A 15,427-nucleotide genomic window follows, 5' to 3' on the forward strand; every position below is an offset into this window, starting at 1 on the left:
ATTTCATATATTTCATACCTCACAATCAGAGCGCGTATCGTTTTTCTATGTTTTTTACTTTTTTCACTAGCTCTATCTGCAGCCCTTGTTGCACATAATCATGTTTATTTTATGCAACATGGCCATCAGATGATGATTGTGTGAAGTGGGCGATGGGTTTTAAAGGAAATTTTCCTATGTGTTACGTATGTGGGTATGTCGTTAAAGCATAAAGCTAAGTAAGGAGCCGAATCCTATTCTTGGCACTTTTGATTCACTTCGGCAGTGGAGTTTTTTGAAAGCTACAGAGCTAATATTTGGCCACAATTTGCGACGTACTGAAGCGCTTCTGCAAAGTTTCAGGCAATTCGGCCAAGAAAAAACCATTCCAAAGGGAATCATGGAAGTGCCCAAGTGATTCTGGACCCTCGCTCAGGAGAAGTAAAGAAATTCCTTGATGAATGGGTCAAGAAAATTCCTACAGAGAGCCTCCAGAAAACCAAAATGTACGTATAAAGAAATCATCTGAAGGCTTTGTTTGTGCAAAATTTCACTTAAAGGATGTCGAGAAAAAGCCTTCTACGTATTGAGGATTTTGCCCTCCAATAGACTCACACCTAAATAATTTTGTCCCACCAAAATATTCTCCCACCATGTTTGCCATATATTGGATGGCGTCGTAGCTAACAAAACCAACAAGTAACGCACATGTAACGCATTATATTTGATTGTACTTTGAATGCAAGGTGCGTGCTTCTATGAAAGTGCCATATAAACTGATGTGTGAGTATTTATTTTTCCTCGTTGAAGATGTGCACGATAATCTATTCCTCAACTAAACGAACAAAATATAAGTGGAAGCAATATACGTGCATAGATTGTTCGTTTAGTTAAGGAATAGATTCTCGTGCACATTTTCAACGTGGAAAAATAAATACTCACACGTCAGTTTATATGGCACTTTCATAGAAGCACGCACCTTGCATTCAATTTACAATCCAACATAATGCGTTACATGTGCGTTACTTGTTGCTTTTGTTAGCTACGACACCATCCAATATATGGCAAACATGGTGGGAGAATATTTTGGTGTGACAAAATTATTTAGGTGTGAGTCTATTAGAGGGCAAAATCCTCAATATTAGGTGATGAATAATATCATACAATGCGAGTTTATAAATTTTCTACCGAACTAACCTATGATCTTATGCGACTTAACTTATGATAACAAATGTTGATTTGACAGCTGCTACGGATTGATTCGACTTACTTTGTACGAGTGTACGGGATGGAACAAAATGTACAAATAAACTCATAAAAAAGCGTTTTATGCGAGGAAGCTCATTAATCTGACGATTTTATCCATCGTGTTTTGCGGGTTTGATGTAATTTGTATGAATTAACGGGTTCCCAAACTTTTACTATGTGTGACCCACCTAGCCGTCCTGCTTATCCTTGACGACCCACTATTGAAAAAAGAATTTCCATTTTTTAATATAATTTCCAACTTTCGAAATGCCGTGATTGTGAGTATTCTTTGCCTCTCCATAAATTAGTAATTAATTAAAGAGCTGTGTCATTGATAGTTGATGATTACAATAAGTAGGTGGAAAGCACTTATTTTCGACCTACAAAGAATTCTGTGCCAATTTTCGGATTTACATACAAAGTAGGCCAAATTCGTATGAATGGGTCAAAAACTAGTGCTAGGTCGAAAATTGGTGCTTTTCCCCTACTGACACACACAAATAAATATAAATCATTATTCAGCATAACAGAAGGAAGTAAGGAATCAATCTGCAGTCGCCTCTCCACATCTCGATATCGAAGGGACTATCGAGATAGAGAGATGTCGAGACAAAGAACAAATGAATACTAGATGAAAAAAAAACAAGAAATCAACAGAAACACATCGAGGTATGGAGATATCGAGATTAGGATCGCGATATGGAGAGAGAAAATGTATGCAGACTGAAGGGACCTATAAAATCATCGACATAGGGAGATATATCGAGATGTAGAGAGTCGACTGTAAAAGAATGTGAATACCATCAAAACACTTCTAAACATTTGAAGTATTGTGTCAGAAATCTCAAGATTCGTTGTGAGGAAAAATACTTAATATTTACTGGTAGTTTAAAAATTAAAGAATAGAAACAACATTTCATTTCATTCATTTGCTCTAACCAAAATGAGTACATTTTTGTCAACTCTCTAAAAGAGTACAGAAGAGTACATTAAGCCTATCCTCAAAAATCCAAAATTCAGTTTTCGTAAAGTGTTTGTTTGTTTTTTTTTTAAGTTGATTATTTTCATTTTTTTTTCAGAATTTTCAAACCGTCGTTAAACATATTTTTTTTGAAATAAATGACTTAAGTCGAGTCTAGTACACTACACTGAAAATGGCTTTACATTTGAGCTCAAAATACGCGTATATATTGAAGAATATCGAAAAGCACAAGCAATCGTGTTTCTTTTTGTTTTCGGGTCATTGGTGCGGTTCCCGTCTTTCGTTTGCGCTCGATTCTGGACATCGAGAAGGTGCATCTAAGAAGCCCAAGTAATCGTGTTAGTTATTTTTATCGTGTCGGCGGTGCGGTTTTATGTTCCTGTGAAGCGAGCCATGGAATCAAGGTCAATCGTGTCCCGTTCGCAATGTGCGAATGCGAAAAGATATTCGTGTTCAAACGAGGATGGATTACAAACTGATGAGCTCGTTTCATGCTTATGATTACACATTTATATCGAGGCAGCGGTATGTTTTGTATTTTTCAAACAAATTATGGATAGTTCGTCACTACCAGTGTCGACATGAACCCTTATTTTGTTTTAAATAATTCCAATATACGTATACCTTTATATTCGTCATTACCAAAATAAGTTTTGATTAGTTCGATATTATGAATGTCGACGCACTACAGGGTTACACTGCGGAGCACGTTTTTGTTTCCAGCACCAAAATACCGCTATTCACTCAATTAAGGACTGCTGAATCCATTGCCGTTTTCAGAAACATCATAGCACGTCTAGTTTTTGAGATATTGGCTGTTGAAAATGCAAAAAATGACTATTTCACGCAACTTGCATGCAAGTTTGTAAGCTTGTAAGGCAATTTATTTGCTTAATTTGCCACAGAATTCCAACTTTATTTGTATAGCAATACTTATCATCAAAGTTTATAATACTTTCGATGCGGAGAAGTTATTTTTTGATGGTTTAGAGAATTGTTGTATTTTGCCATCTATAAGAAACGAAGATTTTTGTATGGAAACTGCAAGCATGTTGAAAAAATCGGTCTAATCGAAACTTAATCGTGCAATTTCAATCCAATTATATCTGAAATGAAAGTTCAAGTTCTATTTTGCATAGTTGGTGGATTAGATTACAATAAAATTTGATAAATTGTACTCTAAATTTCATGTAAACATCATTAAAACCAGTGTGTTATACAACTTTGGCGACCTGTAGCTAAAAATTGTGACGTGCTGGAACATTTCTAAGAATGACATCAGACTCAGCAACCCGAAATCTACTAGAGACACATAATTTGATCCTTGAGACACGCAAAAATGTCATTTTTGTTACACTGTGTTTGTTTTCTTTCAGATACCCTTTAGGGTTTGAATAAATTTCTAAAATTAATGTTCTTATTAATAGCGTACATATCCGTTAATGTTATTGCACGTGCAAATAGCATTCAATTTCTTTTGATATTCATATCCAAAACAAAAATTTTATCATGTAGTATGCATCTTCTTCTTCTTGGCATTTACGTCCTCACTGGGACAGAACCTGCTTCTCAGCTTAGTGTTCTTATGAGCATTTCCACAGTAATTAACTGAGAGCATTCTTTGCCAAAGTTGCCATTTTTGCATTTGTTTGTTAATGTTTCAGAATTACGTGTTCTCTGGTTGACGGTTGCGCAAAAAGTGAGAGAAACTAAATACAACATTATCATCGCCTACTAGATCACATTACCTAGTTTCGGCTAGTTAGTAGATATGTAATTCATAGAGTGCCAATGTCGCGAGTGTTTATGTTATACTCTGAGACGAGATCATTTATTTGTGTTTAACTTAAGATCGTGAAGCGGTCAATCCCCAACATGCTCCCCCTAGCCATTGTTTTCTTCAAACGGTATCAGACACAACTTAGTAGATGTTTTGATTGCTTTTTGTTGTCAAAAACTTTGCAACCGAAACACGTCCATCTTGTCCATGATGCACATGATTAGCGCAACCTCTAATCCATTTACGGTGGCAATTTTTCATTGATCAGGCACAATTCTAATTCGCAGACAACATCACCCTAGTGGTCTATGGCGAATCGATTGAGAAAGTAGAGTTGACAGTAGCCTCTTTATCTCCATATTTGAGGAATGGATGAAGTCTAGGAAACTAAGGCTGGCCCGTCAAAAGATTGAGATGGTAGTGGACCATAATCGCTAGTTCGAGCAACGGGCAATTAACTAGGTAGGTGATTGCACCATAGAGTCCAAGCGATCCCTTAGGCATCTTGGAGTAATATTCGATGACAAGTTCAGCTTCGCTAGCCACATTGAATATGCGTGTAAAATGGCATCTATGGCTATAGCGGCGCTTTCAAGGATGATGTCTAACAGCTGTAATTGCCAGCAAACGCAAGCTCCTGTCAGGCTTGGCGCTTAGAACGAGCAGAAACATAAAGCGGTTGGAAAGCACGTATAGGATGTGCTTAAGAGTAGTAAGTGCATACCGAACGTTTTTTCAAGCAAAGAGGTACGAGAGAAGTCCGCAACGCGTGTAAAGAGACAACGCTCAGAGGTTGGCAACAGCAATAAGATAACTTCACAAAGAGTAGATGGACTCATCGGCTAATAGCAAATGTGTCAGATTGGTATAAGAGAAACCATGGGGAAGTGAACTTCCACCTGACGCAGTTTCTGTCAGGACGTGGTTGCTATAGGCAGTACATGCATAGGTACGGGCACTAGGAATATTCAATTGTGCTGGTGTGGAGGATATCGCGGAGCATGGCGTGTTCGATTGCCTTCATTTAATTGTTGTGAGAGATCGCATGTTCGATACATGCGGAGGGGACACAACCCCCGACATTATAATCCAGAGAATGTGTGCGGATGCCGAGTGCTGGAATGCAGCAACTTCGGCTGTCACTCACGTTATGTAAGAATTACAGCGCTTATGACGCGCCGATCAAGAGTTGGCTGCAGAGGATTAGTTCTACCGATGCTGGTCCCTTGTAACATTGCTTAAGTCGGCTAAGAAAAGCAGTTTGCCTAGGCTACTTCTTCTACATGTGTTAAGTGCTATATACACTGGCATCTCTCCGAAGAAATACCGTTAAATGGTTTCTGTGGCCAAGGGTAATATCTGTGCATTCTGTATACTACTATTCTGTGCATCACTTGAGCAATTCAGCGAGAATCGCTCACGTAAATTGCATTGGCTGGTTTTAGTGGGTCGTCGTTGAAGCGGCAACCCCACACTCCCTGAGTTACCTTCTCATCTATTTGCAGATTTCGGTCCTCGTCGAAAATTTTGCCATCACTTGAATTATTGCGCTTCAAAACAGACCATATGACGACGCACATCTCAAGATATATTAGGTGCATCCAAAATAAACAGCGCGCGCCCGGGTGTCTGCAAGAAATGCGGCTCCTGCAGAAAAGGTTACAGCACTTGTACAGTAACTCTAGTCTCCATCGTTCCTAAGGACTTTAAAAGTTGCATGAATTTGTTCAAGAGGTACGAATTTCTACACAACTCGTTTACAAAATTCTTGAATGATATGAAGTGAGCGTCTTGATTTAATATTGAGATGTTTGCATAATCACGGTAAATCGTTTTGCCTCATCTTCGTTGACCTGCAGATCGCCTAAGGGCAGTAATAAATTCTGTATTTGAGACTCTCAACTTGAGAGTGCACTCATTATTTCTAAATGAACTGCTCGAGCTCTACGACAAATGAATAAGATAAAATATATTTTATGTGCTTTCTGATTCCTGGTGAATGGAAAGTACTCAAAGTACTTCAATGTCTATTCCACATATTTTGAATGATCTTCCTGGGTTCACTCTTTCAATCGGAGCTATCTGACTCAACTATACGCTTGCTACGGAAGCAGTTTATACCCTGATTAACCATTTGACGTGTAAGGTTTTGACCGTATATGGGCCAACATTTCATACCTGTCGTATAAAAGTTTTACAAATGTTTATGTTCGGGCTAGTGATTTTCGAAATCAACCATAATTTTCACAGCAGCGATTCTCGTAGCGAAGCTTGAAACTATAATTTTATTATTAATATTTTTCCCCTTAATTTAGTTATATTCCTTGCTTACATGTTATGGTTTCTTTACCAAATCTAATTATTTTCGTCTTTTTCTTGGCATCGGTGGCAGGCGCTGCCAACGAAGCACTCACGAACTGTTTCTTAATCACTATATCGAACTTATATACTTTTTACCCTCAACTATTTCCCCGCACTTTTTATCTGCATCTTTAAACTAAATCAATTTGTTGCTTTCGTTTGTTTACAGAGCTTTGCCTTTTTATATTTACTTTGCCCTCCGGGATAATTCAACTACCAAATTTTCACCTACTTCATCTCCAATTCCACCAACCAATAGTCATTGTCTAATACACACCAGCAGGTGCAAGAAACGTAGGGTTTTCAATGTTTGGTGGTGCGTACATACCCCCTCCCCGTAATTCTAGCTGGGATTCATCCCTGTCGCCAGAGTTACAATTATTGAACGCAAGCACCACCAACTTCTACACCAGACCTATCCGCTTTGTACTTGCCTTCTTCTTTACAGATTTTAAGTTCACATGCCTTAACCAGTTTCCACTGTGTTCGTTTTTTGCATTGAACACGTGATTACTTCACAATATTTTCACAATGATAATATCCATTCACTCCTTGATTACCTCGCTAACAGGCCCATAAATCGACCACCCTAGCTTTGATCTCACGGCGATCGGTTCATCTGGTTTACCGATTTTTGATTCGAGTGGCGCACAAAGGTGAACGTCCTTCAGTCCTATCAGTATTTGAGGAACACCCTGCTCGTATTCTGCTTCTTGCAGTTCGCGCAGATGAGAATACTCATTGATTACCTTACGTATTTCTACAGTTTCTTTTGGTAGCTTTAAACTATGTACAGTATGAGCGGCCTTAATATGAACACGCTTCGACGACCCTCTTGCCGAAATCCACAACTCCACATTTCTCGAATCTTTCTCCAACCTGGTCACGCCAGCAGTCCAAGTTACCCGTAGCTGTTGCGGAGTGCCTTTGGCCTGTAACTCGTCTGCTAATGACTTTTCCACCAGGGTATGCGACGACCCTTCGTCCAGAAAAGCAATAGTATCTACGGTGCGTTTCCCGTTGTACAATCTGACTGGCATCGTGCGAAAAACTACCGACGTGCTGTGAGGGGCACTCTCGTTGCAATCCATGAAACCTGTCTGCTCGATATGCAACAGTGTATTGTGGCCTTCACCACATCGTTCTATATTACATTGAAAGTTCAACTTGCATGGGACACTTCCATGTTCATTCAGGCACGAATAGCAAAGCCGCCACTTTCGAACCATTTCCCACCTTTCCGTCAAATTGAGTTTTTTAAAGGTTTCGCAATTCCGAACACGATGATCATAGCGGCCACAAATCCTGCAAGCTGTCTTCTTCCTGTATGACTGTTGTTCCTTCGTTCTATTGTCTTCAGCTATGTGCGTGTGCAGGAATCCTTCTTGCTCTTTTCTCTCATATTTACGGAAATCTTCTTCTTCTTCTTCGCTAAGTGTTGCTTCACCTTGAGCCTCACAGTATGAAGTAATTTCGCTGGCATCGTTAACGAGTCTGGATAGAAATTTGGACAGAGTTCGGAGAGTTACGCTTTGAGCCTTTCTACGATACCGGACCCACTCTAGCTGCAAGTTGGCTGGCAGCTTTTCCGTCAGTTCTTGAATCAGCATCGGATTCACCAGATGCGCTGTCAAACCGGTTGCCTCCAAATGATCCGTAAGTTCTTGAACAACTACACCGTACTGGATGTACGATGATAACTTGTCCGCTCTCGGAGATGGTGCCTTCCTTACTTTTGATAACAGCATGCGCATCAACTGTTCCGGCCTACCGTACAGCATCCGTAAAGTTTCGATGATTTGCGGCACTGCACTCGGAAGAAGTAGTCTGCTTCTCACTGTTTCCAGTGCTTGGCCCTTCAAGCACTCCTGAAGTCGAGCGAGATTCTCGACGTTTGAAAACCCACAAGCTGTGTTGGACGTCTCGTAGGCACTTATAAACATAGGCCAATCTTCAAGTCGTCCAGAAAAAGTCGGAAGCTTTTTTGAGAGAAACTGCCGTGCAGACAGTTGAGCTTTTGTTGGATTACGCATGGTGGTTTTGGTACTCTTTCGGCTCTCTAGTGACGAGCTTTCGTCTTGCAAACATCTTTCTGCATTTGACGAACTTTCGTCTTCCGAATCATCGGAGTTTTCCTCATATTTGCCTTCGTTTGATGCATTTGTTGAATCGCTGTCTTCGGAACCCATGTACGGCTGTTTCTTCTGTCGATACGAATTTCTTTGCGATCGTTTTTTGCCGCTGACGACTCTACGAGATTCTCCATCAATTGTTTTCCGGCCTGAATGGCATGATTTTTGCTTTCTTCCATCCGGCTTTTTCGTCCCCGGTTCGATTTGCTCGAATTTCCTGCCTTCTATTCTCCTTCCACTTCTCAATCCGAATGCTTCTTTATCTATAGTCCTTGCTACTAGCTCCAACTGTTCCGAATCACGTTTAACCTTTTCAAATTTCTCCTGAAGCTGCTTCAATGCTTCTTCGCGTTTTTTCTGATGCGCTTCTTCGTCGGCAACGAGCTGCTTCATTTGCTCCATTTCGTACGCTAACTCCATATCACGTTTTTCATTCTCGACCTGCTGCCGCAACAAAAACAGCTTATTTTTGTGCTCTAACCTTTTCCTGTGTAAGATTTTTTGAGTTTCTAGTGCCCTTATCTCCTTCTCCATCTCTCGCTCAAGGTTTCCCAACTCTAATACTAGACCAGGTGACTCCTCTTTGTCGGCACGACGGCGCAGACACTCTTCACAGGACCAGGAAACATCCTTCTCATTGGCTGACAAACCAACACATCGCAAATGGTACCACTGTTGGCAATGGTCACAAAATACCATATCTTTTTCATCATCATCCGGATGGTGACATCCCGCGCAGCTGTAAACCGTCCTTTCAGTATCTTGACTCGGTGTCGACATCATAACATTTTCAAGAATGTTCGGGCTAGTGATTTTCGAAATCAACCATAATTTTCACAGCAGCGATTCTCGTAGCGAAGCTTGAAACTATAATTTTATTATTAATATTTTTCCCCTTAATTTAGTTATATTCCTTGCTTACATGTTATGGTTTCTTTACCAAATCTAATTATTTTCGTCTTTTTCTTGGCATCGGTGGCAGGCGCTGCCAACGAAGCACTCACGAACTGTTTCTTAATCACTATATCGAACTTATATACTTTTTACCCTCAACTATTTCCCCGCACTTTTTATCTGCATCTTTAAACTAAATCAATTTGTTGCTTTCGTTTGTTTACAGAGCTTTGCCTTTTTATATTTACTTTGCCCTCCGGGATAATTCAACTACCAAATTTTCACCTACTTCATCTCCAATTCCACCAACCAATAGTCATTGTCTAATACACACCAGCAGGTGCAAGAAACGTAGGGTTTTCAATGTTTGGTGGTGCGTACAGTTTAATTAACTGCCAGTAGGTTTGCTAGTTTGCATTTAGTTGAGAAAATCAATGGAAGTTGTTGATCAAAACTCACTCCTGCGACTTCAACCTGAAAAACCTGGCGATCGTCTTAAAAATGGTTAGAGTTATTGGAGAGCTGGAACTTGACAAAAGCTTGTTCTTTAGTAACAGCTGTATTTCAATGGCAAACATTCTATTTTGTATCACTCTTATGACACAATTGTACATGCTCAAGTTCCTGTATCATCAGCAAACCTTTGCACCTGGCTTGTTCAACAGTTTCACAATTCCTTATGAATCACAAACAGTATACTGTCAATTGCTCAGTTTGGAAAAATGATCGAGAAGTGAGTACTCCTATATACTTTGAGGATGTTTATAGCTGATTTTCGTTCAACAATATTGAAATTGAGACATTGCTCCATGGACTATCACGATCTCTACACCTGGCCAAATCGGTACATACTTATAGGCAAATCTCCATGATGTTTGGCAAATTCAAAGTTTGTGCAAACAATACCTCCAATGCACGTACAATAACACATATAAACTACATGTTTTGAAAGCATGTGCCGCCAATCTATCGCTCTCCCAGGAATGTATGTGCCAATTTGTGGAAAACATTACCCCCATTTCAAAAATCCATGTCCTTTGCACATTAGGTAATGAGGTAATGACCCGTTCCACCAAGACAAGCTCCCGAATAATTTCAGTGTAGACGATTCCCTCGATATGAGGTCCGTAGAATTATCATTTAACCGCACATGTTTCCAATTTTTCTTTGGATACACCTCGTTCATATTTGAGAGCAAGTTGTCTTAGGCAATGTGACGATGTAAACGAAGCCAACCTTGTTCCATACGTAACAGTGTATAAAGACAGCCTCTTCTGGAGAAAATCTTCATATGTAGCACGAATTGCAGTTGTCAATCATTATAGCAGATCAAAGCTCGACTAAAAAATTGTTTTAGGGTCAGCTGTTATTGCATATCTTTAATATCGGAACCTCAGGAAAATGTTAAACAGATATTGTAGCATTGTAGGACCGCTTATCAGAACATTATTCAAGGTGTATGGACTGATCCATTAGTCACCGTTCATTGCTTGATGGTTCTAAAACTTTTCTGTATGTTGTTGGTATCACGTCCAAACCATAGCATCTCTCATTCACAAATTTCTCCAGTTGCTTGTAACTTTTTTATCTTTATTCCAAATATTGCTGATTTTTGCTTATTACATGTTTCTGAATTCAATTTGTTTGCCATTTATTGTATGAGAATGGCGTTACAAGACTCTATAAGTTGATCTAGAATTGGGAAAACCGTAGATGTTTGATCCGAATCAAACAAATCTCGTAAGGCTATGACTCACTCCATCTCAACTATATTTGGTTCAAACATTCAACGAGTGTGCTAAGTTTCGAGTTATTCCAAAAGATCCCAAGCTATCGCATAGTTTGTTTGAGTGGTTAACTCTGAATCGATTAGTCCGATGGTGGCACCTCGTAAAAACAATTTTAGGTATTTGAATGTCTCAACTGTCGGATGAGTAGTTTTTTGTGGATCAATGAGTAGTTTTTATTAATCCATTCAACCCAACTCTCTCCTGAGCTATCAAAAATCAAAAGATTAATTTTAAGTCTCACAGAATTTCTGTTGGAAGAACTAGTTGCTTGTGCTTTCATGTTGCAAATCATTTTTTTTATTTCGAACATTGCTAAGCCGTATATACACTCTACCTCAAGTTCTGTTTTGTATGTTGCTTTATCGGGTCATTTCTCAAGCGAGCTCTTTATCTGTTCGTACTTTTTGTGGCAATCCTCGAACGTGGCCTGAAGGATGTTTCCTTATAGAACGCTACAATCAACACAACGATCTGAAATTTATGCCGCATTGCATAATTTCGCAAAACTGCTGCTCTTTATAAGAGTTATTCCGAACCGATATTCATAACATGTGTGTCTCTTGGCCCGTGTGCCAAACATAACCTCAAAATCGACTCCAGTCTCGTGTGTATAATATTCCAACCCGTGTGTTAGAATTTTGCCTGTCCGTGTACAAGCTTAACCATGTGACTTCCAACCCGCGTGTTGGAAGATTTTCTCAGGCTCAATTTGACCAACCCTCGTGTTGGAAATTGATGTCTGTCTCTTGCTGTTCTGTTTTATTTCAACCCACGTGTTGAAATCCGTAAGTACGACCCTAGCGTCGGTTTTGCATATCCAATTCCGCAATTGGATATCTCACTCATCGACCCAAGCGTCGATGAATCCAACCCAGGCGTTGGACACTTATCACACCTAATTGATGAAAAGCTAAAAGTTATAACTGATTTACCTTTATGGAGCGAAAAACATCCCATCCGGCTCGAAGGACCAGCGACCTATGGATCAGGTGTAGAGATCGTGATAGTCCATGGAGCGAAAAATATCCCATCCGGTTCGAAGGACCAAAATGTTTGTTAATGTTTCAGAATTACGTGTTCTCTGGTTGACGGTTGCGCAAAAAGTGAGAGAAACTAAATACAACATTATCATCGCCTACTAGATCACATTACCTAGTTTCGGCTAGTTAGTAGATATGTAATTCATAGAGTGTCAATGTCGCGAGTGTTTATGTTATACTCTGAGACGAGATCATTTATTTGTGTTTAACTTAAGATCGTGAAGCGGTCAATCCCCAACAGCATTCGTATATCGTGTGGCAGGAACGATGATACTCTATGCTCAGTGAAGTCAAGGAAACATGGAATTACTATAGTTTTAAAATTTTTCAAAATCAATCAATCTTACTTAGAAGTGTTATCCCATAAACTTGTCCATTGAAAATATTACTGATGAAAAACAATAGCCATTTTTGACTGGGGTTTTTTGAAATTTTGTACATAAAATGCTGTGAATTTTAAGCTATTTCCACCTGCGATCCAAACTTCAAGTTCTACCATTGTTTAATGAAAAATTGCCTATTTTTCGGCAGGTTTTTCCAGTATTGTAGATCAACTTTATAAAACTATGATATTGTTGTTAAGTATTCATCTACATGTTTATCTCTCATTTGCTGAAAATCTATGCAACATAAGGTGAGAAGTTCAAAAACGCTTCAAATAAATATTCCTGAAGAAAAAGATCAAAACTTTTGACGAGGTTTCAAGATCAAGGAAGCTGGGATTGTGGTTCATTCAATAGGATAAGATTCGAAAGAATAGCTTCTTTAATTGTTGTTTTTATTTTTTGTAAGACATGCTGTCCAAATGGTAATGGTAAATGACAGTAAAGTCTTCTCCTTCTTCTTCTTCTTGACATTAACGTCCCCATTGGGACAGAATCGGCTTCTCAGCTGAGTGTTCTTATGAACACTTGCACAGTTATCAACTGAGAGCTCTCTTTGCCAAAGTTGCCATTCTTGCATTCGTATATCGTGTGGCATCAGGAACGATGATACTCTATGCCCAGGGAAGTCAAGGAAATATCCATTACGAAAAGATCCTGGATCGACCGGGAATCGAACTCAGACGCCTTCAGCATGGCTTTGCTTTGTAGCCGCAGACTCCAACCACTCGGCTAAGGAAGGCCCCAGTAAAGTCTGTGAACTTTGAATAAATACCTTGACAAAGAATTAAAATCCTCTGTCTTCTTTACAGAAACGAAAAATCGCAAATAAATGTATTGAGATAGCGTTTTGCAAAAGTGTAAGAAAAAACTCACGAGCCCCCTTACAATAGCTCACAAGGCCCCAGAGGGTCGCGAGTTTGAAAAACTATGAAGTAGAAAGTTCAGAACAAGTTTAAATTGACCTTTTCTTACTCGAAGGTAAATATCATTATCTGTAGCAACCTGAACGAACTTTATGTAAACCGTAAAGTTTGGTTGATTACTTGAAAGTGAGCTGATCAAGCCAAAACATGCCGTATTAAAAGCTCAAAGAGGACCTCCAAGCATTTGGAGTCTTCGAACGTCGGGTGCTTAAGACGATCTTTGACGGTGTGTAGGAAAACGGTGTGTGGTGGCCAAGGATGAATCACGAGCACGCCGAACTCTATGGTGAACCCAGTATTCGAAGAGTTGTTGTATGTACTTTTTTGTCGCTGACGCTAGCTGTTAATATTTAGTAAAGAACAATGTAAACAGTCGTTACCCTATTGGCAAAATATAGTTGGCGAGATTTTGTCAAGTTAATTAATGTAGAATCAAATAAATAAATAAGCGGTGTAATTATTTTCGGTAAACTAGTAAAACATTTACTAAGGCCACATCAGATCAACTCCTGAATGAACTTGCTTTTTTTTATTTGTGATTCACTTAAAATTTTAAAAATTGTTTCTTTAGAATTGCACACTCCTAAACAGTTTTGCTCCTTATCTCTTTTCGCAGCGTTTCGATAAATTGCTTACAACCGCCAGGTGATCCAATGTCTATGTTCATACGATCCACCAGCCATCGGTCGTTCCGATACTTGGAGTGTGGCAAAACCGACAGCGTTGAGTTACAGCATTGCGTCAACGGGTTCACGTGGAACAAGTGTCTATCTCCGAGGGTAGCAATCGGATCGGGTTGACGCGTAATAACTCTCATCCTTTGATCAAGTAACTGCCGGAATTGTGTCAACTGATGGAAGTCGATGCACTCCTGCGTCCTGGATATCAACCACAGAATCGGATGACTTCGCGAAGTGGCACGTGTCGACCCCCAGTATAGGAAGTAATCGTTGGTAAAAGTGTGGAACAAATCCAGGATTGGAAAAAGTTCAGGTTTGAATACTGAATCTGGGAACACAATTTCTTTCAAATTGTCGATCACTGGATGGATGAACTTGTTCGGTGATGATTTGAGATTGAAGAAATAGACTAGCGAGACAACTCCACCTACATGCTGCAGAGCTTCCTCTTGGGTTTCGTAGTTGGTGTTGAAGTGAATGACGTGCATTTCAAGTGGAAGGTGAGCTTTGTCTATAGTGTGTGCGCTACCATCGACTGCCGTGTTGCCCCAATGAAAGTGAAGCTGCGAGAAGACATACCGACCTTCCAGAGGACCACCCTCTAGGTAGGGTATTGCGCTCTCTGGCCACTTGGCACTCAGAATGACCGTTTCGCCAGTGTTGGTTAGCTTAATTTTGCTCGGAAGTGTATCATATCCATGCCATAGCAAATCCGGTAGCGTAAGTTTTTCCGCGCAGTTGATGTTGATATCGATTGGTGATGGCAACCAGGCTTCTTTCTCAGCGATGCCCAATACAATGCTCGAAAGTTCGTCACTGAGTTTGGAATCGCTTGCGGATGGTTTGCCGCTTTTAAGAGATGATTCCGAGGAACTTTGTTGCAGTGACATATTCGACAGTGAACTATTGATAAAACGAAGACCAACAAGGCTGAAACCTCCGGCTTCCTTCGATGCACGGTGTACAATTTTTTTTTTTATTTTTGGTAATTTTTATGCCGTACCTTCGATGAAGACACGATCAAGGGAGGTCTGTAACTGAGAGAGAGGGCACAATTCACTGACAACTGACATATTTTCTGGCCTTCTTTGACTTCTCTTCTTTTCAATTGTTGGGTAGTGCAAAACGGTCAGATGTGAATGCGGCTAAAAATTTCAGCAAGTAATGTATTCACAGTCAAACCTCCATGAGTCGATATCTGAAGGGACCATCGGCTCACGGAACACAAATGC

At 39.8% G+C, this 15,427-nt stretch overlaps 1 protein-coding gene across 1 annotated transcript; it reads right to left on the minus strand.

The window, feature by feature from the left end:
- Window positions 1-14,002: 14,002 nt before the first annotated feature.
- Window positions 14,003-15,234, minus strand: LOC5578669 (carbonic anhydrase 1). Its single transcript, XM_001657014.2, has one exon. It carries the CDS (start codon window positions 15,083-15,085, stop codon window positions 14,099-14,101), a length of 987 nt encoding a protein of 328 aa, XP_001657064.2. The 5' UTR covers window positions 15,086-15,234; the 3' UTR covers window positions 14,003-14,098.
- Between the last annotated feature and the right edge of the window lie 193 nt (window positions 15,235-15,427).

Source organism: Aedes aegypti, chromosome 3 (genome assembly GCF_002204515.2).
Source record: "Aedes aegypti strain LVP_AGWG chromosome 3, AaegL5.0 Primary Assembly, whole genome shotgun sequence".
Lineage (NCBI taxonomy): Eukaryota > Metazoa > Arthropoda > Insecta > Diptera > Culicidae > Aedes > Aedes aegypti.